Consider the following 27,581-nt stretch of genomic DNA (forward strand, 5'->3'; position numbering starts at 1 on the left):
AAGTGTGCTCTAATGAGATTTTATTTATTATTACACGTCTTACATTTTAGTATAACGAGATGTGTGTCTCTTACATTCAATTTCTTGTTCCTAAACGATCGATAAAAAATGGTTAACAAAGGAAGTTGTGGTGGGAGTGACAGGTAGCAACAAAATACCACTGCAGAGCGATTGGTTAAAGCGCAAACACCTGTAGCCAATCAAAATCCCCGAAACAGCGGATCGCTAGAATCTAACTGTGCGCGAATCAAACCAGGCTCGAACTGGTTGCCTGGTAGAAGTCAGTAATTTCTAGAATGTAAAACGCTCGCTGATTGGTCGGTGATGTTTGACGAGCGAGGGGGTGTGGAGTTTGACTATAAATACTGCGGGAGCTCGCTGCGTCCCATTTGTTGTAAATGTGTGTGGATGTTTGTGATAAACGGAACGTTTGTGTGTGTGTCTTTGGGCTATTTAATAAAATTTTGTAATTTATTTTAAAAAGTATATTTGTTTTACGACGGTAAGTGTCATTTTTATTGCATGTTAAGTAGCAATGAACCTATTGTTAGTAGATCATTTAAATGCAGCTTTTATGTCAATTAGTTTTTATTATTATTACCTGTAATTTGGAAATTGTACGTTTGCGATAGAAGTCAGTTATGTAGTTTTGCTGTTAATCTGCTATTGAGTAAAACATTTGCAATAGAACCGAGCATATGACCAGCATACACTTTTGTTAAGATCTATTGTTCGTAGTTTTGCATTGCTAGACTTTTTCATCTTTGCATAACCGTAAATATACAGATTTTAATCCGATTGTTTCCCCTTCCAGCACTTTATACAACTGAAACTGATTCACAATGGTTGCAACAAGCACACTTAACCGAAACACTGAATGCCTTTCTGAATTTGCTGATCATGGATATGACCCGTCTTGTATCGATTACGGTAAGCTATTTTACTTTCATTACGTGTTGTATACCGTTAAATATCTAAGATTTGCAAAGCTATAATGTGATTTTTAAAACAAGTAAGTGAATGACTTGTTTACTACACTGTTGGTGCAGTAGCGCTGCAGAGGTGATGTCAACAGAGATGATGTCATTGTGTATCCCAGCTCATCTCCTTTGTGACCATGACTAGTGATAGGGCGTGCGAAATTGACATACAATTAGTGGCTCTGAAGATGCATGCTATTTTAAGAATCGCTTTTTAATTAGACGTTTCTTTCCACTTCTGGGCTAACGTGTTTTTTTCCTTCCAGAAATGGACTTTTGGGAGAGGTGCTTGGCTGCACCCTACCTGGGGGCAGAAGTGTGTGAGGAGCATGCGTGTCAACAGCTTGCCCGGCTGCTGGAAGGCTGTCTGGCAAGAGCCAAGACCAGCAAGCTGCAGTGTGCCCATGTGCTCGTTCCAGAGACTCTGACCCGACGGGTGGCCCGGGATGTGCTCAGACTGTCTGCGGGGGAACCTTGTGGGTTGAGGGGCTGCGTCCTGGACGTCCGTCTGGAGCTAGAGGAACAGCAAAACCGTTGCGAGAGACTCGAGCGCCTTGCCTGCGACGCAAGCGTGGTGCCAACTTTCGAATTGACATTGGTTTTCAAACAGGATTGTGGTGGTTGGCCAAGTCTGCGTGAGTTTTTACGCATAGGTAGATGTTTTCCACCTGGAACACGGCGTGCACTTAAACTCCGCCCTGGGTTCCGGCTGATTAAGAAGAAACTGTACTCCTCTGCGGCTGGAACTGTAATCGAGGAGTGTTGAAGGGGAGGGCAGGAGGTTTTTAAGGGTACAATGCACTACAAACTTTAGTATAATGAATGTAACACTGCTGAGTAGCAGCTCAAGTTTTTGTAAGTTTTTTTACTGTTGAAATTGAGACTTTTCGGGTGACACTGGAACAAAATGGGGAGTTTGCATCATAATGGGTGTCATGGGTGTACTGTAGTTTCTGGAAGTATTAAAGCAAGTGGTGTTCAGATTAGTGGCCTTTGCTTGGGTAGGTACTCATCCAAGAAGAACACAATTTTATGCTTCAATAATTGGTACTCGAAGCATTTGCTTTACTCAAAATTTTAAAACCCCTTAATCAAATCCGTCATGAAATTCTCAATTGCCTTTTGATGTTCTAGTTGGGGCCATATTACTCAATGTATTGTGCTTTCTGTAAGTGTCTGTGCTTGTAAACCTTTTTCAAAGGCATGAAGTCTAAATTTAAATGTCATGGTTTCTAACGTGTCACTGTTTAAAAAGACATTATGGGAAGGTTTTTTTTTTAAAACCCCTGTTAGTTAATGCACACTGTTAATGGTCATTGCACAATTGTTCATCTAGTGTTTGTCCTTTTTAGTGCTTAAAGTTTATTTTATCTTTGTCAATGAATACACTTGTACATTTTCCCTGCAGTGCTGTTACGGCAGCTGAGCATTTTTCTTTACGAAGTTCCTGTTACAGGAAGTTGGAGAGCTTTGTCTTTTTTGACAATAAACTATATTTTCAAAACTTTGCGTTAATTTGGCTTTTTTGCAGCAGTCCACTGTAGTATAGCCTAAAATGGTTACAAATGTGGAACTTGTGTAAAATTGTTTTGTCACACAATAACACATATCTTTGCAGATCTATATGGTGGGGGGCTCATAATATTCCTTTATGTAATCAGACACTACTGTCCCAAACGTGCATTAAAAGCAAATTCCTTGCCACATGGAGTTTTATTTCAATGCTGTCAAGTCACCAGTTGTCAGATATGAAAATATTGTGGGACAATCGTTCCATCAGTCAATTGTGTAGTGTTTGTGAATCATTTATTTTATGCAAAATGACCATATAAGCATAATATTGAGTGTAACCTAAAACGAATAATTTTGGTGCATTAAAATCTGCTTGTAGGTCTCCATGTATGCAGGGAAATTACTTGTACCCCTTTGTTTGAAGTGAGGTCCTGAAATATCTCTAGATGGGCTATATGTCCCTAACCCTCCAACCAAAAGAGAAAGAGACACTTGTACCCCTTCACGTGACTGTGCAACACAAAGGGTAGTGGTAAGTGGTAGATCTGCTCTAAAGCCCATTTTTATTTAAAGCACCTATACATAGCCTATTTATAATTATTATCTGTTTTAAAAGACCAATATTGTGGTCCGTTGAAGAAATTTTGTTTGCGTTTTATAGTTTGTTATTTTAGCTCAAGTTTCATTAATTTAGTGTGAGTTGTAACACCCTGTGTGTGTTTTTTTATCTTATTAAAATACAAATTTCTGCCAAAACCAGCAGTAAACGCCTTAAAGGATGTGATTTCTTATGAATCTACAGGAAAGGTCTGCAAGTGTTTTGTTACATTTCACCTCTGCCGTTAAATGAAGTCTCCTGTGTGTTGGCCTAAAAATTCTTTGCTATGAAACTACTATTGGTTCATGACAACATGTGGAATTTAATTACTCAAAGACTTATGAGTACCGTAATGAAAGTTTAAGAACCTCGCACTTGACTTGCAGGGGCACTAGTTCAACTGAAGTCTGTAGTATCAACAGAAGAGTAACTCTTACTGTGTTTGCATATGCATCCTGCTGTAAGGTTGCTCACAACAAGAAGGTCCCCAGTTTGAGCCTCATCTGGGTCATTTACATTACACATTTGGCAGACACTTCAGGGACTTTTTTATCAACAAGTGGGTGATTCTTGCGAAATTAGACGTATGTGGTGTCATGAAACATTTTGATAAAAGTAAATGCAAAGTAAGAGTATTAAAATAAGAAGCATACAGTTAAAGAGCTCTTCGTGTAATATTTTGCAAAAGTATTTCAAATGACATCATACCAACCAATTTTGTTGTTTTTTCCACATTTAAGGGGAACATTTTCATTACCACAACGTGTCCATGACTGGATTTGGGTTCTTTGACATGGATATTTATAATTAAAAAATCTAAAAAATAGAAAGCTTCAGTGCAGGTTATACTATAAACATTTACAATAAAGAAACGTGGTATTTGGTGATTATTGGTAAATGTAGAGACAATAATAAGGAATATAAATGTGTCCAAGAAAAATTTTCTCATCCTCCGCAACAATTTTCAATTATTGTTTATTTTCAAAAAAAATTGTTGGAAGGGACTAACAGACTGTGAGACTCAAGATGACTAACAGGTAAGCAGTTCTTATTTTTTCTCTCAAGATAAAAGTTGAAATTTTGTTTGTCATAGAGTACCTAGACAACTTTTTAGTTCTCATTACCGAAACATGGGTTTGTAAATGCATATATTTAATGCAATATCATGGTGCGATAATGATAATTGTTTATAATGAAAATCTAAAAAATGTAAATAATTCTATAGGAAATTTTTTTAAATCCTCTAAAAATAATGGTTATAGTACGTTCAGACCTTAATCTTATATCAGCAAAAAAAATTGGCTTCAATGGCTTTTTAAACATTTTTGATGCTGGACACCTTTTAAAGGAAAAGTATGTAGGATTGTGGCCAAAACTAATATTGCAATCACTAAAATTGTGGCTAATACACAAAATGACAACATAAACATCAGTTGAGGGCTGCAACTCCATTTTTAAATACACAATATCCTGGCCAGACCACTGTTGTCAGTGATATAAGTATTTAAAATGAAAATGATTTCTTAATGTCTAGTGACATATGGGACCATTTTAAGATTAATTGATATACATTTCTTACATACTGTTCCTTAAGTCTGGATTACGTGAGAATCACCCAAGTGTGTTCCCTGGTTTCGAACCTGTGATCATTTGCCCTGCTAATGCAACGCTCTACCACTGAGTTAAACAGGAGCATATAGGTTCTATGCAGTGTCAGGATGTATTTCCGTATGGAGTTTAAATGTTCTCTCTTTTCAACATAGGTTTACACCGGGTGCTCCGGATTCAAGCAAAGGTGAGCTGGAGATATGAAATAGATAAACGGTCCTTACCCTGAAAGCCATAGATGCTGGAATGGCGTAAATAAATAAATGAAATACTACTAATAATAATAATTATTATTTTATTAATAATAATAAAAGTCTGCATAAAATGCAATAATAACATGGGCTAAAAGGCAGATGTTCCATGTTGCAAATGTATATGCATGTATATTCAGCAAATAACTTAAAACATTTGGCAACTCTAAATTTAAAAAATTGTTTTGATTTAAGAAATGTGTCTTATCTTTTCATGTTCACTGTGGAACTTGTTAAGCTACCAGTTTGGGATTTATTGACCTAATATTTAGACATTTTAGATAAAATTTATCTTAAAGGGGACTTATCATGAAAATCTGACTTTTTTCACGTTTAAGTGCTATAATTAGGTCCCCGGTGCTTCTATCTATCTAATAAATGTAAAAAATCAACCCAGTAACTTAATTTTGGTTAACCATTCTCTGCAAGCATGTGAAAAAATAGGTCACTGAAATTTGGCTCCCCTGTGATGTCAGAAGGGAATAATACGGCCCCTTAATCTGCACTTATCCAACCACGGAATCCCATTTAGTGCAGAGATCAGGGTAGGGTTGCACCAGTCGTTCGTAAATTCTTACTTAAACTGTGACGTAAAGTCCAAACTACTGCACCATTTCTTCTTAAGGCAGAACGTAGCTAGTAGGTCGTAAGCTCTCCGTAAAGTATTGCGTTGTCGCAAAGAATGACGTCTATTTTTCTTAACACAATCACAAGCCTTATAATGGGTAAACAGGAAATAGTCTGAACAGCACGTAATTTCAAACACATCCTTGACTCGCCTAAACTGAAAGTTAAAAAAGACGTTAAAGCAAATATTATCGAACTCAAAACATTACACTTTAAATTGAAAATATCTATCCCACACATGGAGGAGAAAATAAACAGGAAGAAATTTTATATCTTATTTTAATTGATGGATACACAGAAAACAAAACAGTTCTTGAAAACTCGTTGACGAACTTGCGGCTCTTCATAATTAATTATGAGGTCATCAATGTAATATAATCTGGCTGACATCTTATTCCAATCGTCATTCATGGACAGAGGCTTCCGTAAATATTTAGTTACAACGTATTACTACGTTTAAACTAAGTTTAATGGTGCAACGCAAAAACATTTAGTAGTGCGTAAGTTGTAACTTAGTGCCCATTTAAGTCGTAACTAAGCTACGTTGTAACTTACGCACAGCTGGTGCAACCAGCCCCAGCTCATTTGCATTTAAAAGGACACACCAAAAATGGCACATTTTTGCTCACACCTAGTGGCCAATGCTATAATTCTGAGCAAAAACTTCCCATATGTACTCTTGGGACACCAAAGTTTTATTTGACATATTAAAAACAGTATTGTGAAATGTCCCCTTTAATAGAGAATTCACCTGACTTACCTGTAACATGATTTTAGTGATCTCATCTGTTTAGTGAGCTGACTTTGCTTTCTCATAGTCAGAAAATGACTTGCGAGTGCATGTGTGCAGAGCTGCGTGAAGTGAATTACCAGGATCAGCAATTCTTTGGTTAGTCATATCATGGCAAGGCCGTTTAAACTGCTTGGACCAGGAAGAATTGTGACCCTATAAGAGTTGATAATAGACGAAATGTTGAGAATATGAGAATAGTTTGAATGTTATTATCTGCTAGTGAAATAACTCTGCTAGCATGAAAAAACGTTACCATTAAAACCTCAATATTGATATAAGCAAAAACGCCATTTCATTTCTCTCCATAGACAAACTGTATTCCATGTAAAATATGTAAATCAGTAACACTTTTTTGTGTTTAAGAAACTAATTTTGTTTGCTGTCCATTTAGTACACAAACTTGGCTTAACATCAAGGATCTATGAGTATCATATCATGTTGCCATCGTGTTCCTCTGCAAGTAAACAGTTCAAGGCCATCCGTTCCAACAATCAATCATCTCTGAAGGTCACTAGTTTTTACAACATGTGTATATGTGTTCTATGTGGTCCAAACATACTAAATGATGTTTTTATACATTACAGAATAAGTTCCCTGTGATGGTAAGGTTTTAGTGAAAGGAGATAAAATACAGTCTGTACAGTATAATGATGTTTATACCAATGGTGGCCGGTGACTTCTTTTTATTAGGGGCTCGATGCAAAGTTCGTCACAACATGTATGTAGCCCATCATGTTTGTGGTTCCTGCTGCTGATGCGTCTAAAGGGTTTATGATAAAAGAGACGCTCGCATTTGCCAGATACTTGCATAATCTCATGTGTAATCAAAGTTTACTGTTAAGGGAGTGTCTTGCGTGTATTTTGTGAACATGAGCGTCTCTTTTATCATAAACGGTTTTGACGCTCCAAACACATATTTTGAATTTGCGCCCCTCGAATGAGTAGTCAAAAGCCGCCACTGTTAAATACCTGTAATAACCTTATTGTATCCTGATGGGGACTTCAACCTGAAAGCACACAGACTTATTGAGACGTAGGGGACTAAATTGAGGTATAGGGGTCTAAACTCATGTCAAGTAGGGGCCTAAATTGAGGTCCCCATGGGTTAACATGCTAAATCACACAGAATGATATATTGGGGTTATAGGGGCAGGCGGTACATTTTGTCCAGTATACAAAATCATTACGTCTATGGAATGTTCCCATGGTGATAGTAAACCAGACTGTGTGTGTAGGGGGGTTGTTTGTGTGAGTGCGTGCATGTGTCCGTGCGTGTGTATGTGTGCGTGTGTGTATTTCCAGATGCTAAATCAGCAGAATGTCTTGCAGATCCACACCAAACAAAGGCCCATGGAAGCCAATGTATACACACATATATTCTTTCCTCTGAGCATAATAAATAAAAGCTTAAGTCAAACATGGCTTTATTTCTAAAAGTGATTCTGAAATATTGTGTTTTAGATTTTTGGTTTGGTCAGGGAACACTGCCAAACGTAAGAAGTTTTCAAAAAACATGATCCTTACCTAATCCCCACTCCTACTTCAAACGCATTAAATCATATAGTTTACCAAGCATGAACCCTAACCCAGCTTAAAGCATATCATTATCCTAAACCTAATACTAAATTCTGAAAGAATGTTGAATGAAAGAATGTTGTTGTAGGACCAACAGGAGATTGAAGCAGGAACATGTTGTATTTGGCATGATGCATACTTTTAACCAAGGCTTTTAACTTTCAAATAAAATTCCAAAGAGGCAGAAGTCATTCAGTCTTGGGCATCTAGTTCACATCAGGTTTATATTACGCACGTTACCTCATGTGACTTGAACCTGTGAAATAATATGTCCCGCAAACATGAGCCCTGCAAGTTTATGTGTGTCCCTGTACCCATATGGCGTTCACATCATCTGAGCAACACATTCTGGTTTTGTTGTTTGCTTGTTTTACATTTTGATCTGAATGATCTGCAACATTTTTGGGTAAAACGTTTAAAGGCCCTACTTTTTGGAGTCTTTGTGTTTATTTGATGCAAAATTATAAATATTAATAACATATTAAACAAACTGACTGTGCCAATGATACACAAATGCTAAGAAAACACAGATAAAGAACTATAATAGATAAAAATATGAAAAAGAACCAATAAATATACCATTTTACTAAAGTTATGCAAGCCATGATGAGAAGTTGCACAGAACAAATATTTTGGTTTAGTTGTTTAAAATCTGCATGTTATCTCATGTGACCTCTCAATTACCTGTTATGCCATTTGATGGGTCATAATGTCCTCCTCATGTCCTATTTGGAATGAAATTGTTAATATACTTGGCATCAAGGCCACATCTCTGGCATTGTGTTGTGTTGTGTTGCGTTTCTTAGTAAAAAGTAATTCTGGCATACCTCACACGAGTTGATTGTCCAAAAATATCAAAACACACTTTTTTAACTAAGTCTAACACAGTGTGAAGAGGGTGTTGGAAGATGAAAAACATTTGGGGGCAGGGCAAACTGGTGTTCCTGTAACTTTTCAGATCGAGCAACACCTATAGGTGAACTGGTAAACTGTATCCATTTTTTTCTAAAAGCTACCAAATGTATGTAAATGTAGAAACATTTTGATAGGCATACAATGTTACATAATAACAACTTTGTCATGGAAAATGACAGAACAAAATTTTCCCTTCACATTGTGCATCTAATTCAGTGATTTTATAGAATCGTGTTATCTTTCACTAACTATATAATTCATCCATACTAAAGCAGTTTTTAAAATTGTCTATTCTGTCCTTATGCAATGGCTTTGCTATTACAGTTCATTAAATATGATATTTGTATCATTTTGCTGGCTAGAAGAAGATTACAACCAATACATTTATCAGATGGGCCATTAGAAGCAGATGATTTTTTTTACACAGAGCTGAGTGAATCCTGGCTGGAATTCATTTTCTAAATCTGCCCTCAGAGACAGCTGTCCATTTGAGGTGACCTTCTGGGGTAAATGGGAGGCAGATTTTGCTTTGCTGTGAGTGTTTTAAGCCAAATCCTTTTTCGAAAATTTAAAACCATGCAGGTTAAATACAATCGGATGTATATATATTTTTTGAGAACTAGATGCAGCTCATTGAAACTGTTGAAAGTTGCAAACCCATAAGAAAAAAATCAGATGAGATTTTTAATATATTTTTTTCTCCTAGACATTAATGAGATTAGAGAGCAAATTGAAATGTTTTCTGCAACTCAGATATTTATCCTGAGGAAAAGACTCAGAAATCTCACAAATGTCTCCATTAGAGTTTCAGAAGAGAAACTCAAATCAAATGATCAATAATGTTGATTAAAAGTCAATATAATTGAAGATTTAAAACAAACAAGAACATTTATCATCAAATTTATTTATAATTTATTATTTTACTAATACATTCTACATTATTTGATGCATGCATTTTAACAATTGCAATTTTAGGAAAAAGCTATTTTAGGAGAAATGGCTTAAACACAACACAACTGAGAACTCCATCAAAATCTCCTGAGCTATGAAAGTGCAACATTTGAGCATTAACATTTTTGTTATGTTTTCTAAAATGTTTTGAAGACAAATTTCTGTCTTTTATTTTTAAAACCTGTGCACCAATTGCAGAAACCATAGCCTATAGTCTTAATAGTTAGTTTCAAGATATAAAAATGTAGACTGACCTAAATTAAATCCAAATAATAACTAGTAAGTAAGTCCTAAGTAGTTAGATAGACTCATTCTTAAAACACATGCTATGTTACGGCCACAGGGTCAATTTTGACTTTTAGAGGCATTTCCATGCATTTGCATGAAAATCTGTGCATGGTTTGCAGTGATTGAAGCCTGAATGGGCTTGCAACTTTGTATGCATTCGCATGTGTGAAACTGGACCTGACCGGTGAGGGATACTGGCCATACCACGATATCAGAATTCATTTTGACACCACAGCAGTTGCTCCATTGATCTGTCACAATTCATAAACCTGGATCTGGTCCACACAAACTGGAACATGCATCACTTACAAAGTTTTGCACGTATCCCACCAAAACATATTTTGATATATTTTGCTTGTATCATTCAAAAAAAAATTATATAAATTCTATCTCATCTGGTTGGTCATTTGTTAACACCAGTAGAACAAATATATATTTAAAAAATTGTCCTTCTGTTTGGGTCATTTGGCAGAAATGGGTCAGAGCTGTCTGAAGGACATGATGAATTACAAACAGACGCATGTAAAATGTTGCATCAGGGTCTCAAGTTTCTCTGTGCTACAACCAGTAGTGTGTGAGTGTGATTGTTGTGTTTCTTGTCTAAAGATCAGTTCTGCATGAAGGTAAAAATGAGGTAAGAAAATATAATGAGGAAGCAGCAAGTATCATATGTAAGAGGAGCTGTTACAGTAGTGCATTTACTTATTGTGCCATAAGCTTTATTTTTTTAAACAAATGAAGACAATTGAGTTACTAAAAATACAAAAAAGTATTACAATAAAATTGTGTAGAAATTAGAAAAGGTAATAAATAGAAAAGTAAAATGTGACCCTGTCTGTGAAATTCAGACTGAAGTCTCATTAGTTTCTCATTGATTTTAATCTTTGACATGGTCTTACTCATTCAATTTTAAATATATCAAAGTTATATTTTCATAGAATGTTCTTTCCATTTTGTATAATGCTTTATGCAGAAATCACAACATTTTTAAACCTTGTCTTATAACAGGTCAAGCTATTTTCATGTTAATTAAATATTAGAGAACCTACCCTATGTGCTTTTCAGTCCTTTAGAAACATAACTGCACCACCTAATCCATGTTATGATATGACAATTTACAGCCACCTTGTGGACATCAAGAAACAAGTAATGAAGAGAACTTTACAAAGCTAAAAAAGCAACTCACAATTGTGGATAGGGGCAATTATAACTGAACCAGACATCCAAAAATCATCAAAATAGAAAATAGAATAGATAAACTGCAAACAAAACTGTTCATCAGTCTTTCAAAGGTCTGACGCCCGCCGATTATTTAAATTTCTCTGGAGGACCTAAATACAAGAATGTTTAAAAGACAAAGGTTCGCCAATGACCTTGGCTTAAGACCCTCTCAGGTATTTCACACCCTCTGTATGAACCAGTTTAGAGCCGTTGTCCTCATTTCACACCCTTCATTCAATCTCCATCATCTACAGTTCTTTTAATTGTCTTGTAAACAGGGACTGGGGTTTGTAAAACCTGCAAACTTACAAAGCAACAGGCCTTACTGACTTTATTTTTTTTTACTTTAACATTAATTGAACATTTAAGTAAAATGGCAGTTTATTTAAGTTGGACTTATCTATGGGCTATAATTTGGTTATACTTGTCTTAGGCCTTAATTTAGGTAGGCCTACTTATTTTCAAAATGTGGTGAACAAATATCACATTCTGAAAATTAAGTAGGCACACTATAATAAACACTACAAGATCACAGTAGGAATATTATTCATTTGATAAAATTGTAATATAGCCTAAAAGACTTTTTTTATGAATGTGTAAGTAGTATTTTTTTATTGTTTTATTAAACTGCAATGGTCTTTAATTGGTATGCGCTACTAATATGAAGACTAAAATAAACAGTTAATCTAAAGTAATAGCATTATTCTGGTATTTATATTTAAGTCTGTTTTCAAGGTTTTTCTGAGCTAAACGCTAAAGAAATAAAGCCGTAAAGTATAGAAAACAGATTTTTATTTAAGTTGTATTGCTCACTAAATGAATGAACGCCCGCATTATAGTAAAAACTACAATACCCGGCAAAACAAAGGGTTACAAATTCTGCAATGTAATTGGTCAATAACATGCCAAACAACACAAAGCGATAGCTGATTGGTCAGTGAACAAGCGTAAAGTCCCGGATGTAAAGGCGGTTTATATTTAGCACCCTGAAGGCGCGTAACTCAGTTTGAATTTGGCGAGGTCTTGCGTGTTTTCTGCTAGAGCAACCGTCACTTAGAATTGCGAAATGGTAAGTTATTTAGCCATCCTTTGTACATGCTTTGCACGTCGTTTTGGTTATATTTTATTACCAGGTTACAATTGTGTTGGAATTGTTTAAATAGTATGTGTTGCGTAATAGTGTCCGGCTAGTTAGCTTTAGCTTCTTTGCTAACTGGCGTCGCGAAAAACGTAAAGCAAACGAATTATTTACTTCCATCCATCTACTACAGGCATTCCCATGCTGGATTATCTAGACCGTTTATACGTCTTCCAAATAAAATGCAATTTATCGGTGTGTTTTATGTTTTTAGGCTGGAGGAAAAGCAGGAAAAGACTCCGGGAAGGCGAAAGCCAAGGCAGTTTCGCGCTCGCAGAGGGCTGGACTGCAGGTCAGTACCGCCACAATGAACAAAGACTCTTGAGTCTAATGTTGGCTTTTTAATTAATCACTAACTTAAATACTCTAGCCGTTTGTTGTGTTTTATTAAATGTCTGTAACTTATTTAAAAATGTTGCTTGATTGCCGGATTTGCAGTTCGTTTTATTTTAAACTTTATTTGGTAAACACGTGTGTTAATCCGTTAAGTCGGTGTGTGCTTATTTCAGTTTCCAGTGGGCCGTATTCACAGACATCTGAAATCCAGGACCACTAGCCATGGACGTGTCGGTGCCACTGCTGCAGTGTACAGCGCTGCTATCCTGGAGTATTTAACCGCTGAAGTGAGTTTTGCTTTTAATTAGGCGATATCAGAAAGCCAAACGACCCGGCCTGTAGAGTGACTGACTTGTGTTTATTGTATTAAGGTACTTGAGTTGGCGGGAAATGCATCAAAAGATCTGAAGGTGAAGAGAATCACCCCACGTCACTTGCAGCTTGCCATTAGAGGCGATGAAGAGCTGGATTCCCTCATCAAGGCGACTATTGCTGGTGGTGGTAAGTGCTCTTTAAATTTGATCAACTCCTTTCAGTTATTCAAATTTGTGTGTATTTGTCTGACCCACATTTATTTGATCCTTTTGTCTTTTTAGGTGTTATACCCCACATTCACAAGTCACTTATTGGAAAGAAGGGACAGCAGAAGACAGTGTAAACAGATCGTCGTGTGATAGATGTCTTAGGACGTGAAAGTGTTTGGATGTTTTGTTTGCCCTGTAGATTAGGATTTTAAGACTTTATATTGTCCGTCTCTGCATTTACTCATTTCTGGGGTATTTTTTTCAAACGTGGCTTCAAAGAAGCTTTTTTCCTCATTTTATGATGTTTGGCTTAGTCTGTGTACCCTTTTTAATTTGTCATGTGGCATTTGACTTTTGAACTTGTGAAGTTTCAAGATTTTATTTCAATAAAGCTCATATTGCCATGCTGTTGCCTGTTGACTGCATTTTTTTTCTACATGAAGTTGGTCTGATATTAATTTGAGTATGTGGTTTAATTATTGAAGTACTATCATGTCAGTTTTACAAATTTGTCATGTAACAATGCAGCACGCACAAATACTTAAATTAAAAATTAACACGGATATGCAAAGTCTTGTCCAAAATGTCCTTGTGAATATTTGATATGAACCAGGGGTGGTCTGACCCAATTCTGTAGCTATTTCTCAACTGTTGTATATTGACGCTTAAAATGTAGGCTAAATTTACAGTAGTGAATAAACTGATATAAGTTTCTGTTAAGGTTTGTGTTTCTAAAAAACTTCCATTAAATGGTGACCAAGCAAATAAGATGCAATACATAATTTATTAAGCCACAGCATTTGCACGCAAAAAGTGTAAACGCTAGATGGCGATGTTTTTATCCACACTGATAAGAGTTAACTTTATACGTTAAAGAAAAACAATGCAACGTTCAATTCAACGTATGGTCGTAACGTTGTTTCTTTAATGTTTGCTGTTTATGATTTGATAACGTGAGGAGAAAAGGATGTACGGCACGTTTCATTTTAAAGTCTACGCGACGCGGCTGCTGAACCGGAAGAGACTGTCTCCACTTACCCTTTACACCGGAAGGGAATCTTAAAAACAGTTTAGCTTTGCGCGTAGCGCTCGTAAACAACATTGAGTTTGTTTCATCAATAAAAGAGACTTCTGAACAGAGGGGACACTAAAGAAAAGCTTCAGCAAACCGAAAGTAAGCTTATGTATGTATATGAGTAAAATGTTGCATTTTATTTTAAAGTTTCGCTGGTGTGTTTACATAAAATAAACCAAACGTAGTACTAATATAATTATGTGTGTGTGTCCGTAAGCTGGCTCCTCCACTGTCCGCTACAATGCCTGCTTTACTGGAAAGACCAAAGCTATCAAATGCGATGGCCAGAGCCCTCCATAAGCACATTATGAAAGAGAGAGAGAGGAAAAGACAAGGTATGACTGTGTTCATTCTCTAGAGCAAAAGTAAACTTGGGTTTAGTACTGTATACATGTGTTAACACTTGACTGCTATCAGTAACCAACACAGTGAAAGGTTACATTTAGTATTAACAGAGTGAGCATAACATAGCATGTTAATTTTGTCGTACTGTAGAAGAGGAAGAAGTGGATAAGATGATGGAACAGAAATTGAAAGAAGAGGAGGAAAGAAAACGAACTAAAGAAATGGAGGAACGAATGTCACTGGAAGAGACCAAAGAACAGGTTCAAAAAATGGGGGAAAAATTGCAAATTTTGCAAGAGGAGAAACATCAACTCTTCTTACAGCTCAAAAAGGTCCTTCATGAGGAGGAAAAGCGACGACGAAAGGAGCAAAGGTAAGTAAAATTTGCAATTAGTAGTATTTATGTGTCCCCATAGGGAAAGTATGTTTGCAGCAAACAGACATTTGACAATTCACATAGGCATATATCAATAAATATAAAAACAATTTAATACAAGTGAATATAATTAAAATAACCAGATTAACTTTCCATCACTAGAGCAGTGTTTCTCTTTTTCTGCCATCCCGCACTTTGGAGGTAGGGAACGGTTCCGAGCCCCACCTGTCCCCAATCACCCTATCATCTAGGCTTTAAGTTAACTGTTGAAATGTATTTAATCACATAGTAGCATTAAACATTTTCAATAGAGAAAATAAACATGCAAATGTAGTATCACTTTGCATAAAATAAGACTTTGTTCAAAGTAAATAACAATCTCTGACAAAAGTTATCATACTTTCTTTTCGGCTGGATTTTTGGTTGATTAGGTCCACTTTCTGTCTTGGTTTTTTTGTTGTTGTTGCTGAATCTCGTTTTTTTTTTCATTCTGTGTCACAAACATATCCATTGTTAATTTGTATACCCGCTACATCCTATACCGCCTCTCCACATTAAAGTTTTCCGCTTTAATTAACATTCCAACGTTAATTCATTCTTGAAGCTATGGTTCCGCGTGACATTTTCTTCGCAGTCTGATGTTGTTTTAAGTTAGGCTTATATTTATATGTGTCGTTTTGAGTGTATGGTCAATAAATGCCCCACCTGTAATGTTCCTATTCCCCACCAGTGGGACTCGCCCCACACTTTGAGAAACGCTGCACTAGAAGAAGAATAATTAAAAAAACGTAATTGCTTGGGAAATACATAACCGTTATTCCGAACATCTGGGAACGCAATATCATCGATATTGTGCCTCTTATGATGCATCTTATCATTCACAATGAAGTTAGCCTTATTCAGCACTTTTCCTTTGTATATACTCTTTATGCTCTGTAACTTTATTCCTAACAATTTACTTGCTATTGTTATAGCCTTCTCCAATGACTTCCTCTAAACCTTGGAAAGCATTTACCATACCAACAGATCACACACAATGTTATAATGCTTTCAATAAATGCCCCTTGTAAAACGATAAGAGCATTGCTAAATGCTATGGACATTAAAAGACAGCAGGCTCATTTCTTTAAGAAGTACATTTTCTGCTGGAGCTTAATAATCAGTCCATGCATCCCACCTTAGTTTATTATCTAGTATTATACCAAGGTGTATGTCATTTGTTACTAATTGTATTTGTTCCCCATTAATCAAAAACCTAATGCGTATGGAAAGTAACCATGCTATCTATTACACTCCTAACTGTTCATTTATAGTGATATTACAACAATGCCCTCGGCAAGTTACCAGTCCAGCTTACCTCTACATTCAGGACAGCATCTACTCAGCCTACAAGGTGTGAAAGTGTCTAAAACTGTTGTTTGTTGTGACAATTTTTTCTTGTAATGATTGACATTTCGAGTGCGCTTACTGTTTTTGTAGTATTGAAATGTTGGTGTTTGTGTGTGTTAAAGGCAGTCCAGTGAGTCACAATAGAGCTAGTGCTCTTTTAGGAGAGCGCAGTAAACAGTTATTCCAGACACCTCTGATGCCTGTAAGTAAAAGTTTAGTTATGCTCCAAAACAATCTTGTTTAAATAAAGAGTACATGTGAAACACATTATGCATTTAATTTTATAGTAGTGGTTTGGTTGATGGTCGTTATATGATTATATTAGCAGTCGCAATATTATAGTTCAAGTAAAAAAAAACATTTATTTCTAAATTGTTGTCTTGTGTAGACCCATCACTTCCCCAGCCAGCCAGGTTTTCCTTCTGGTTCTTCAGAGCATGGCCAGTTCTCAGGAAGCGCTGCGGTCCATGAGCCATACACAGTTACCCAGGCCCAGCACCATTCTTCTTACGGACCTGCTGCTTCCGTGCCCATCAGCTTTGCAGCCACCCAGATTAGAGGTAACATTAAAACTATGTTTTTATTTCCGCAAAATCTTATGTCATAAATAATTTGATTCACAAGATAGAAAACGTGTCTGCTGCTGCTTTAGATTTCAGATAGGGATTTACCATAATAATTAGTCTTAAATCATGACACTGTGAGTTGACTTTTGAGGACACATGAATATTTCAAGTTCTCCTGTTTTGTTTCATGTAGGGGCATCACCATTCCAGAGCATGCCATTCCTGACCCATCAACCTCCTGGCCATGCTGTCTTCAGCCATTTCTCCTCCCAGCAAGGTGAGTTGTCCTCTAATGAATGCACTATTTTTGTCACTGCTCTTATTTGTTTTGTTGTTCGTCTTTGAAAAAGATGCCAGGCCGATAAATGTTATTTTTCCTGGGTCTTTCATTACTCATTTGATCTTAACAGGATTTATCCCCAGTGCGAGTATCCCCCTTCAGAAACAGCTCGAACATGCCAATCAGCAGTCTGGCTTTACTGACTCGGTAAGTACTCACAAGGCGTGTTCATATGTATTTTACTTAAAATGTGCCATGTGTGGTTGTGTAATGGTGTTTTTGTGCCATTTTTAGGCTGCTCTTCGACCCATGCATCCACAGGCTTTACATGTGAGTGCAGCTGGTTTGCTGTCTACCCCATCAATGGCTGTGCAGATCTCTACTGCAAAGGTAAGCTTACCAACCTGCAATAAAGGAAAACACCACCGGTTTTCAATATTTTACTATGTTCTTACCTCAATTTAGACACATTAATACATGCCTATCTTTTTCAATGCGTGCGCGTAATCTTAGTACAGCGCGTCGTGACTGTGTTAGCATTTAGCTTAGCCCCATTCATTCCTTAGGATCCAAAGATGATGAATTTAGAAGCCACCAAACACTATCATGTATTCTCTATTTAAAGACTGTTACATGAGTAGTTACACGAGTAAGCATGGTGGCACCAAAAAAAAAAAAAAACGTGGCGTTTTTTTTTCAAGCTGTGGCGCAGTAATATTGACTTTGAATATTTGAATATTGAAGTTTGATCGAGAGGGGGAGTAGTCAGGAGTAATGATGTTACTGCGCGCCGAGGTCAAAGTGCTGCAAACTAAGTGCTCTTCTGCCATACAATATATTTCAGATTTGAAAAAAATTCCCACGTTTTACTTTGTGCCACCATACTTACTCGTGTAACTACTCATGTAACAGTCTTTAAATAGGGAAAACATGGAAGTGTTTGACGGCTTCTGTTTGGATCCTAAGGAATGAATGGGGCTAGGCTAAATGCTAACACATTAACAACACGCTGTACAAGAATAAGTGCATGCATTAAAAAAAGATAGGTATGTAGCAATTCATCTAAGTTGAGGTAAGAACATAGTAAAATATTGAAAAACTGTGGTGTTTTCCTTTAAATAGTCATTAGGTTTAAGTTCTTCAATATGACCAATTTTGATTTGCCGTGTTTTATGAAGTTTCTCCTTGGAAGTTTGCAAGCGAACATGCTGCATATTGTGATTTGCATTACAATAGACATTATATAGTGTAAAAAAAGACAGCACACCCTCTTATGTTGTCATTATTTCATTTCCTTTAATCCATCTCAAGTTGTATTATTACTTTGCTTCATTTTTAAATTTACATTGCATTTATACATTTGGCAGATACTTATATCCAAGTGCATTCAGGGTATATATTTGTTTCAGCAATTCATGCATTCACCATAAATCGAACCCGTGACCTGTGTTGCTCGTATTAGTTGAGCTACAGAACACTCTTGCTGTTATTTTCAGTGCTCATGTCTACTTTACATTCTGCATTACCACAAACCATAATTTCTACAATTAAACATCATTTGATCCTTTAGTATTAAAACAATATTTAGCAATATTGAAACGTTTTATCACAGATAAAGGAATAGTTCAGACCAAAATGTAAATTTTATTATCATTTACTCACCCTCATGTTGCTCTAAACCTGTATAAGTTTCTTTATTCTGTTGAACACCAAAGATGATATTTTGATACATGATGGTAACCACACAGGGATGGCAACGACTGACCTCCATAGTATTTGGAAGTCAGTGGGTGCCGTCAACTGCGTGGTTACCGTTTTCTTTTGTGTTCAACAGAATAAAGGTTGATTAAGAGGTTGACTAAATTACGATAAAATTTACATTTTGGGGTGAACTATCCCTTTCAGCTAATTTCATATGTTTTTAATATTATACAATAGTTTACACAGAGTTTTTTCTTCTTTATTCTGTCTTAGGCTCCATTTCAGAGTTCTCCTCAGCCGGCATCACGGCACGCATTTCTTCCTCAGCCTGGACAGAGATTCTATCATCATGGAAAACCACATTAACAACTAAAATCTGATCATAACAAGGTGGCATGTTACACAAAGCTCTTTTCTGAGACTTTAGAAGAAAGCCAGTCAATTTGAATAGTCTTTTTACATTGAGTAATTAATGTCCCATGCAACAAAACCTGTGGTTCATAAATAATTATGGACTATAAAGGTTCTCGATCTATGGCAGACATTAATTTCCTTTGTGGGTGGGAATGCCTCTTGATAATGTGTATCTGAAACTGTTTTAAAAGTGTATTTTGAGCAACTACATAAAAGGTTGTACACAATTTGCTGTTGTTGGCTTTGTGATTATGATGCAGAGAGTCGCTTTATGTCAGAAGATTTTCTTGGGTTGGAAGTTAAGTACAAGCTCTTATAAAAAATTCAGAAGAAAAATTTCACAATAAACTTTGTGTTTGTTAGTAATACAGTTAAGTAGATGAGTAACAGAGATATGTCTTGCATTACATGGCTTTATCCCGGCTATACAATTAAGATAACTTTGTCAAACTTTTTCAGTTGTTTTGTCTTTAAATGCAATTTTCTTTTCTTTTTTGAGTTTGCCAGCAACCATGCCATTATAGGTAATATTTGACTATAAACAATGAGTACAAAGAGCCCAAAACCCATCACAAACTGAAACAAAGTCGTGATTTATATGTGCTCTCTTTAATATCGAGTTGGGTTGCCTTGCTAGAATACAAATGACTTTATATTTTTATTTCTTAATCACAGTCTCTGAACGAACAAAAACAACATTACTCACACTTCACTTGACAGTAGAGTAATGTGTAGGACAGTAATATCTGTAATCATGACCCGATTAGGACGCAACCAGTTTTAAAGGGGGTGATTACCATTCTTTCAAATTTTCATCCAGCCCCTATACTTGAAGACAGGAGTTTGTGGTAATCTGTCGTAAAGCAAGCCACCATAGGCCACTTCAGGCCAGGACATTACAGGCAGAAATGTGTGGTGTGTGATTTAGCAAGAGATCTAAGGCTTACGACACCTTGCATCTTTCACATAGAAAGAAAGCAAATCCTTGTGAAATTTTGATACAATGGTGATCCCCCCCCTCTCTTTATTTTGGGGTCAGTCTTCCTGTATCCATACATGCACACCTGCTTGTGTGATATTGTCGTCCCTTCCTAAGGGATGCTTACATTAAGGTACTGGAAGATGAAAGGGAAGGTACAATCACTTGGTCCTGTAGCGAAGAGAGACAAAACTGCTTTCTATTACTCATGTCATGGCCTTTATATCTGTACTTCACAGGAAAATGTGTTTTTCCTTTGCATAAAAGACCTCTTACATCTATTGTGAATTATGATGGGGGGGTCTATATGTCCTATTTATTGTTTTGAATTGAACGAAAATGCATAAGTTTGGCCAATCACATACCAGTGCCATGCCATATACCAGTGAAGACCCAAAATGTTTCCCACCCCAATTGTCCATCACTACAGCGTTTAAGCTCACTTTCCATCTCTGTCTCTTTTAATACATTCAACTTTCTGTTGATTTTTTTCTGATTTTCCCAGAATTTTTTGTTCCAATTATTTTCTAGTTTTTACCCACATATGGGGTTTAAATGCAGAAAGAGAAGTAGAGAAAGAATGAAAAAACAAAAAGGAGGATAGCATTTGCTGAGGTCTGATTCTCTCTTATCCAGGTCCAGTGCATCTTGTCAACCCCTGAGAGAAGGAAGAGAAGTAGACGTAGGAGTGAGTGAGAGGGACAGAAAGAATGATTAAGCACAATGATGAGTGAGTGGACATAGAAAAAGATGAAGAAACACAGTAGAGAGGGATAACGTTGATGCACATAAATTGGGGCATATACAAGTGAGCTGTTGAAAAGATTTACGATTATTGTTAAAAACATTTAATGCCTACATTTTCGAAAAAATGCCTACAAAATGTAACAACCGAAAACTGAATGTGATATCTAATACAAAAAAGAAACTCTTAAATACTTAAAAATCTTTCATTTTGCAGCCTTGAAAAGTAACAATATGCACAATGACATCTCCATAACTTAAATGAACAACAGATACATTATAGGTAATATTAAATGCAGGGTGCATGATTTATGAAAGGCAATGTTGATATTTGAAATCACCTAAACAATCACGCCCCTACCCAAATAGAATCTGGACCTTCTTTTGATAAATACGCCCCACACATACGCAACCCAGGCAACAATGTCTGTTAGTAGATATGCCCCTTACTGCTGATTGGCAACAAGTATGTCAGCCTGACTCCCTTTTCCAAAGTGTTTTTCAAAAATCATGCACCCCGCCTTTAACTGCATTAAAACTGTTGTATATGACTGTTTAAAGGGACACTCCACTTTTTTTTTAATATGGTCATTTTCCAGCTCCCCAGTTAAACATTTGATTGTTACCATCTTGGAATCCATTCAGCTGATCTCCGGGCCCGGCGGTATCACCCCCAGCATAGCTTAGCATTATCCATTGAATCCGACCAGACCACCAGCACCGCGCCAAAAAACAACCAAAGAGCAATGATATTATGCAGCACCTGAAAATAGTCCCCTTGGTTACTTTTAATAGTAGGGGACTATTTTCAGGCCCTGCGCAATATATCATTGCGCCTTCTGCGGCTATGTAACAGCAGCAAAGTCCTTGATCATTATGCCAGATTGAGAGTATAGTTCCTAGCCATAAAATCGCAACTTTTAATTTTCCGCCGGTCTTAGTACACAATGTAACTACAGAAGTGTCAAGGTTTAAATAGGAAAAATATTGATATTGGTTATTTTTTAGCGCGATGCCAATGGTCCAATCAGATTCAATGAACCATGCCAAGCCATGCCAAAAGTGGCACCGCCAGACCCGGAGACCAGCCGAATGGACTCCAAAACTGCAAAAATCAAATGTTTAAACTCTAGGGGAGCTGGAAAATGAGCCTTTTTTCAAGTGGAGTGTCTCTTTAAGTAGTGATGGTTATTGTTTATTTAACAATATCTTACAATACAGCATGTTTAGTTATACATAAGACAGTAACTAAGCTGGTAGTGTAAAATACAAAGTTGAACATTCTATGTACATATCAGTCGTTGCTTTACATACAAGATTCAAATTGACACACTGAAAGCTGCAGGAGTACTACATCTTGGTGTTAGTCAAAAGTGCATTTGCCAGTATGCAAACAGCAAAGTGTTAAGTGCTTACTTCGTAACAAAAAACTTTTATATACATTATAGAACACCATGGGGTGATTTCTAAACACTGTTTACATTTCATTTTGGATAAAAGAAATAAATAAAAACCTCTCAGTCCAGTTATAAACCTAACCAATCCAGGATAAATATTTGTATCCACAGTCTATGACACGGCCTGCATCCTCCTGTCAGTCATTTGTAGACACCCTCCAATAGGGTATATGCGCAACTTACTTCCGCATTCCTGTTAAACATAGTAGATCGCTTCCGGTTCTGTATGCTTTACGCTGACATGGTGCTGAGTAAAAGATTTTTTATATTTTATAGCTTTTGACAAAGGCATTTTCTTTTTATATACATTCAGATATTAGAATAAAAAAAAGAGCATAACACAAAATACATATTATTTTTATAATAGCATATACTGGCAACCGGAAGCGATCAACCCAGTTTTCCGGTTTGGTCACGTGACGTTCGACATATACCCTATTAAATTTCCATCCTTAGATTTTTTTAGGGTGTTTTTGCAGCCAATATGTCTGAGGCATGTAATCCTATTCATGCAGGGTTAACAGAAATACTTAAGGTAAACTTTTAAATTAGTGTTTTGCTGTAAGCACACTGGTGAGGCACAGTCGCTCCGGACCTAGTTTGCAGGTGAGCATGCACGCGCAGCAGTGAGTGCTCCATATACCTGCTGTGTTTTATTTAGCCATGGCTTTGATGGCTACTGCAGCTTCCTCATTCATAGCAGACAGGACCGTGATCTGCACAGCACAAACACAGAGAAAAAGTTTTATTCAGGGTTCCCACACCTTAGTTAACTTCAAATTCAAGGACTTTCCAGGTCCAATACCCTCAAATTCAAGGAATAAATGTGGGGACACATTTCAAGTGAGAGCAAGGTTGCATCGTGTTACCTTTTAAGATACATTGTTACAGTTCCCTTTCGAGGGAACTCTCGCTGCGTCACTGCGGTGACACTTTGGGGATGCCTGAAGTGCGTCTGAATGTATATTCAAATTCAACCAATGGTGAGGCTTAACGACAAAGACAGGGTGACGCGGGAGCCAGGAAGTATATCGCTATCTGAAAAATTGCCATAGACGGCGTTACAGGGATGCAGGAAGTATGGCAAGGGAGACGCAGCGTCTCGTTCCCTTCTCAGGGAACAACAGTTACATACGTAACCCGAGATGTTTTCATGTGTCAAACACAACTGTGCACAAAAGCATTTTGGTATTAATCAACATTCGCATACAGAAGATATAAGCATTTAAAGCGAACAGTTTAGCACGTGTGCTTAAAAAGTCTAGAATTTTTATGATATTATCCTACACTACACAGGAAATAATATGGACTTTTTTTTTCAGAAAACTTCTTGCATAAAATAGATTTCAATGACCTGTATCTATGTATGTATATATTCAAAAACGTCCCAGGGCCTTGAATTTTCCCCCCAGATTCAAAAACTTTCAAGGACCCATGGGAACCCTGTTTATTGTAGATACAAATATGAAGATTATATTCAGATATTTAATCTATCTGCACTTACCAGGATTTCTTCACCAGCATCGAACTTGCTTTCTATCTCTTTGCCCAGGTCTCCCTCTGGCATTTTCAGGTCTTCTCTGACCTCGCCACTGTCCTGGAGCAGGGACAGGTAGCCATCCTGTATCCCAATAAGCTGAAACGTGGCAGATGTTGGTGAAACATTTACTGGTAGATTTTGGTTGTTTGAAATACTTCTTATAATACCAACCACATACCTGGTAGTCCATTCTTTTGATGTTAGGGACATCCATATTGTGGGTTGAGGGACATATATCCTCATACTTTTTGCCAGAGAAAATGTCAATGCCCACCATGTGAACCTTTGACAAAAACAAAGTACGGCATTCTGTTCACTACATCCGCATCATGCCTCGTACTGACCTGTACCTCATTCATATACATTTATTTAAAATTACATTTTTTTAAGATGTAAAATAAGTGTCCGCAGACTGTGTATTTAAGGTTTTAGCTCAAAATACCACACAGATAATTTATATAGCATGTTAAAATATAGGTGGGTGCAAAAATGTGCCGTTTTTGGGTGTGTCCAAACACTGATCACCATGATGGTGGCTTGTTAAAATTGTAATTCAATTGTGCTGTCAATTATTATTTTTTCTCTCTACTAAATGGCAGTGCCATGGTTGGATAGTGCAGATTAAGGGGCGGTATTATTGTAATAAGACTTGCTACCTACGTCAAATAAAAAGGGGTGAAATCTGAACGACCTAATTATTTACATGCTTGCAGAAAATGACAAAGCTACTGGGTTTTTCATTTTCACGTTTTCTAGCCAATTATAGCACTTAAACATGGAAAAAGTCAGATTTTCACACTATGACACCTTTAAAGGGACAATTGGAAGGCCTTTCTAATGCAAAACAAACATACTTATCTACCAATTTCTGGTGGACATATGTGATGACGTTTTAACGTAAATGAGGTCCTCCCAATGTAAATTATTTACTCCATTGCATCCCCAACCTGCAAAGCTTAGCTTTCTGTCATGCTTCAAACATGACTCACCTTTGCGTGTCCATGTTTGCCAGTCTTGGATGTGGACATCTCCACAATCTTGCATGGTCGACCTTTAAGCACCACGAAACCATTCTTGCGCAGGGCAGAACATTGCATGGGGTAGGTAGCGGAGGCACCAGCATCGCCTGTTGTGAAGTCCAAGTCAGAGTCTGCCATGTCTTTCCTAAAGATTGATTTGCCATGAGTACAGAGGTTAATATTAGTCTGCATAAGCATTACAAGGAATGGTGATTCATCATATTTTAGGAAGGTGCTAATGAAAGATGGTTGGGTAAACAGCAAGACCTGTCATACAACACTTATTCTTGAACTAGGTCTTAAATCAAACACGGTGTAAGTCGCTTGCACCAGTCTGAAAGTACATTACGCATTTTTATATTTATCTAGTGCATTTCAGGTCTAGAATTGTTTTTTTAATATATTAAATTCCTATTTTATTATTGCAGACCTGCATTTATTTATTGTTGTCTCGTGGCTAACTTGGGTTTGCAGAAGGCAGCAAGCTATATTAGGCAACAAGAACGTGGCACCTGTTAACTTGCCCAACTGTTGTAAATGGTTAATTAACACTAAATAATAATCGTAAATGTTTTGATATGCTTAAGACTCTACATACAACATTTGCGTAACTACATAAATATGCTGATCGTATTCAAAGTATTCACATGCAAGGGCCGAAAGGTCTATTCATTTCGCTAGATATGCACAATGTCCACGAATATTTGCATTCACTATACCAATCAAATAACTTCTTATTTAACTCTAAAATGTAACAACAATATAAATAATGACGTTCTTCAGGCAATTACACAACTGCACAAGCAACTATCACAACCAGACACATTTTACATACAAACCTCTTTAACTGTATAAGAAGTACAGTACGGTTTTGAGCCGCTTTCACGAGAACACGCGTGTCTGCAGTGAGCTGGCTGATGTCTGTGCGCGGCCTGTTGGATCCGCCGCTGCGCACTGAGCGCAAATGAAAGGCCCGCCGAGCCGCGCGCTTATTACGGCCACGCAGGTGCAGCACTGTAGCCGGTTAAACCGCACATGACAGCGCGTAGACAAGATACACAGCGCAAGTTTAACGCCGCAAGAAATGTTTTGCGGCTAACACGCGAGGTTTTCTGTGATGTTAACTAACAGAACGAGCGTGGACTAAGGCGTCTTGAGTTATGATTAAGTTTTTTGTATCATTGTCTTCGTAGCACAATTTAACTTTGAAACGAGCGCAGATTTTGCTCATCAAATTCCGCGTACGCACCCAACGCCCAAGGAAAATATGTTGTCGTCATTGTGAATTATAGGCGCAATGAAAGCTTTGCACATCATTCAAGATTTAATGAGATGCGCTTATCTTTGTTTGACTGTTTTGCGTATACCCGTCGTTGTTTTTGGGTCAGTAATAAAAACGTATAAATAGATGATCAGAGAGAGAGATGACTGTTGGTACGCAGCATCACGCCCGTTATTTGAATGGTTTAATCAGATACTTACCTAGTTTACAGTCTTTCCCACACTACACGCTTTCAGGGACAGCCCAACAGCTAGATAGTCCGACTGGATATTTTTCCTCTTTTCTCTCAGATCTGTTTGCTGTTTAGTTGTTATCAGCTATCGATGCCTCTGTTGTGCTTATTCAATCATTCAGCTATCTTGACACGGCTGTCATTACAGGCGTTCTTCTCTTTCCGATTTCAGTTTCAGTGACAGGTTGGTGATAAGGGTTGTCCCAACGAATGAATCCTAAACACTCTTCTTGCTCTCCCTCTCTCTGATTCGTACAAAATCAACCACACATACCATGAAACGAACCTCGGCAGTTTCCTCTTCACTGCGCATGCGCGTTCACCCTCGCTCTTTAAATTCTATGGCGGGTGGGGGCGCAGTCTGTCCTGGAGCGTGAGTTCAGTCTCTCTTGTCTGGCTTTGAGATTGAGTGAGCGCACGTTTTTTTTTGTAATATCACAACACAGGAATGAAGCTGGAAACGATGTATTTTGTATTTGCACGTCTATTATTTACTGGATAATTAAATTGTGTCTGGGTTGTTTTTTCGTTTATTCTGCAAATAGCTCTTATTTATTGGCTCACAATGGTAAATAGTAGGTTTATAATGGTACACACATTTAACTACCGACACAGCATAGACAACATATGTACAAGGGTTTAGAAAGAAGCTGTTTTATAAGAACAGAAAATATTACATAGCCATTGCCTATGTTTGAACGCATTGTTTTTACATCCAGATGTCCATATTAAATAACGATCAAATTAATAAAATATTCAATAAAATTATCAGACTGTGAATAACATAATCAAATGCACGACTTGCCCACAGTCTTGGCAAGTTGTGTAGTCGTTTGGATAAATATAGTCGATTGAAACTTGAATC

The 27,581-nt window shown here is 37.0% G+C and overlaps 4 protein-coding genes across 6 annotated transcripts; 3 read left to right on the plus strand and 1 right to left on the minus strand.

Moving 5' to 3' along the window:
* The first annotated feature begins 344 nt into the window (after nucleotides 1–344).
* LOC129449353 (DNA damage-inducible transcript 4-like protein) lies at nucleotides 345–2,484 on the plus strand. The gene is made up of 3 exons (XM_055212073.2): nucleotides 345–502; nucleotides 815–930; nucleotides 1,247–2,484. The coding sequence occupies exons 2-3, from the start codon at nucleotides 843–845 to the stop codon at nucleotides 1,744–1,746; spliced, it is 588 nt and encodes a 195-aa protein (XP_055068048.1). The 5' UTR covers nucleotides 345–502; nucleotides 815–842; the 3' UTR covers nucleotides 1,747–2,484.
* Nucleotides 2,485–12,238: 9,754 nt separating this feature from the next.
* LOC129449583 (histone H2A.Z) lies at nucleotides 12,239–13,724 on the plus strand. The gene is made up of 5 exons (XM_055212090.2): nucleotides 12,239–12,388; nucleotides 12,672–12,749; nucleotides 12,967–13,080; nucleotides 13,165–13,294; nucleotides 13,390–13,724. The coding sequence occupies exons 1-5, from the start codon at nucleotides 12,386–12,388 to the stop codon at nucleotides 13,449–13,451; spliced, it is 387 nt and encodes a 128-aa protein (XP_055068065.1). The 5' UTR covers nucleotides 12,239–12,385; the 3' UTR covers nucleotides 13,452–13,724.
* A 603-nt stretch (nucleotides 13,725–14,327) lies between these two features.
* LOC129449489 (G protein pathway suppressor 2) lies at nucleotides 14,328–19,690 on the plus strand. 2 transcript variants are annotated; one of them, XM_073859332.1, is made up of 10 exons: nucleotides 14,328–14,501; nucleotides 14,610–14,727; nucleotides 14,888–15,110; nucleotides 16,427–16,506; nucleotides 16,625–16,704; nucleotides 16,891–17,062; nucleotides 17,262–17,345; nucleotides 17,479–17,555; nucleotides 17,643–17,738; nucleotides 19,323–19,690. In XM_073859332.1, exons 2-10 carry the CDS (start codon nucleotides 14,634–14,636, stop codon nucleotides 19,413–19,415), a joined length of 999 nt encoding a protein of 332 aa, XP_073715433.1. In that variant the 5' UTR covers nucleotides 14,328–14,501; nucleotides 14,610–14,633; the 3' UTR covers nucleotides 19,416–19,690. The 2 variants fall into 2 exon arrangements, with proteins under 2 accessions (XP_073715433.1, XP_073715432.1); XM_073859331.1 differs by having other exon boundaries at nucleotides 14,330–14,491.
* LOC129449557 (eukaryotic translation initiation factor 5A-1) lies at nucleotides 18,622–27,036 on the minus strand. 2 transcript variants are annotated; one of them, XM_055212088.2, is made up of 6 exons: nucleotides 26,685–27,036; nucleotides 25,173–25,347; nucleotides 24,362–24,466; nucleotides 24,148–24,279; nucleotides 23,287–23,359; nucleotides 18,622–21,100 (listed from the first exon to the last, which is right to left on the minus strand). In XM_055212088.2, the coding sequence occupies exons 2-5, from the start codon at nucleotides 25,338–25,340 to the stop codon at nucleotides 23,297–23,299; spliced, it is 468 nt and encodes a 155-aa protein (XP_055068063.1). In that variant the 5' UTR covers nucleotides 25,341–25,347; nucleotides 26,685–27,036; the 3' UTR covers nucleotides 18,622–21,100; nucleotides 23,287–23,296. The 2 variants fall into 2 exon arrangements, with proteins under 2 accessions (XP_055068063.1, XP_055068064.1); XM_055212089.2 differs by lacking the exon at nucleotides 26,685–27,036 and adding an exon at nucleotides 26,042–26,364.
* Between the last annotated feature and the right edge of the window lie 545 nt (nucleotides 27,037–27,581).

This window comes from Misgurnus anguillicaudatus, chromosome 21 (assembly GCF_027580225.2).
Source record: "Misgurnus anguillicaudatus chromosome 21, ASM2758022v2, whole genome shotgun sequence".
Taxonomy (NCBI): domain Eukaryota; kingdom Metazoa; phylum Chordata; class Actinopteri; order Cypriniformes; family Cobitidae; genus Misgurnus; species Misgurnus anguillicaudatus.

What these genes read in the sequence shown, in the direction of transcription:
- LOC129449353 (XM_055212073.2), top strand. Translation starts at nt 843, where the DNA reads ATGGTTGCAACAAGCACACTTAACCGAAACACTGAATGCCTTTCTGAA. An exon ending in CCCGTCTTGTATCGATTACG is followed by an intron (nt 931 to 1,246) that starts GTAAGCTATTTT and finishes TTTTCCTTCCAG; the next exon opens with AAATGGACTTTTGGGAGAGG.
- LOC129449583 (XM_055212090.2), top strand. An exon ending in CGCAGAGGGCTGGACTGCAG is followed by an intron (nt 12,750 to 12,966) that starts GTCAGTACCGCC and finishes TGCTTATTTCAG; the next exon opens with TTTCCAGTGGGCCGTATTCA. An exon ending in GGCGACTATTGCTGGTGGTG is followed by an intron (nt 13,295 to 13,389) that starts GTAAGTGCTCTT and finishes TTGTCTTTTTAG; the next exon opens with GTGTTATACCCCACATTCAC.
- LOC129449489 (XM_073859332.1), top strand. Translation starts at nt 14,634, where the DNA reads ATGCCTGCTTTACTGGAAAGACCAAAGCTATCAAATGCGATGGCCAGA. An exon ending in TGCAGCCACCCAGATTAGAG is followed by an intron (nt 17,063 to 17,261) that starts GTAACATTAAAA and finishes TGTTTCATGTAG; the next exon opens with GGGCATCACCATTCCAGAGC. An exon ending in TGCAGATCTCTACTGCAAAG is followed by an intron (nt 17,739 to 19,322) that starts GTAAGCTTACCA and finishes ATTCTGTCTTAG; the next exon opens with GCTCCATTTCAGAGTTCTCC.
- LOC129449557 (XM_055212088.2), bottom strand. Translation starts at nt 25,340, where the DNA reads ATGGCAGACTCTGACTTGGACTTCACAACAGGCGATGCTGGTGCCTCC. An exon ending in GCAAACATGGACACGCAAAG is followed by an intron (nt 24,467 to 25,172) that starts GTGAGTCATGTT and finishes TTTTTGTCAAAG; the next exon opens with GTTCACATGGTGGGCATTGA. An exon ending in TCAAAAGAATGGACTACCAG is followed by an intron (nt 24,280 to 24,361) that starts GTATGTGGTTGG and finishes GCCACGTTTCAG; the next exon opens with CTTATTGGGATACAGGATGG.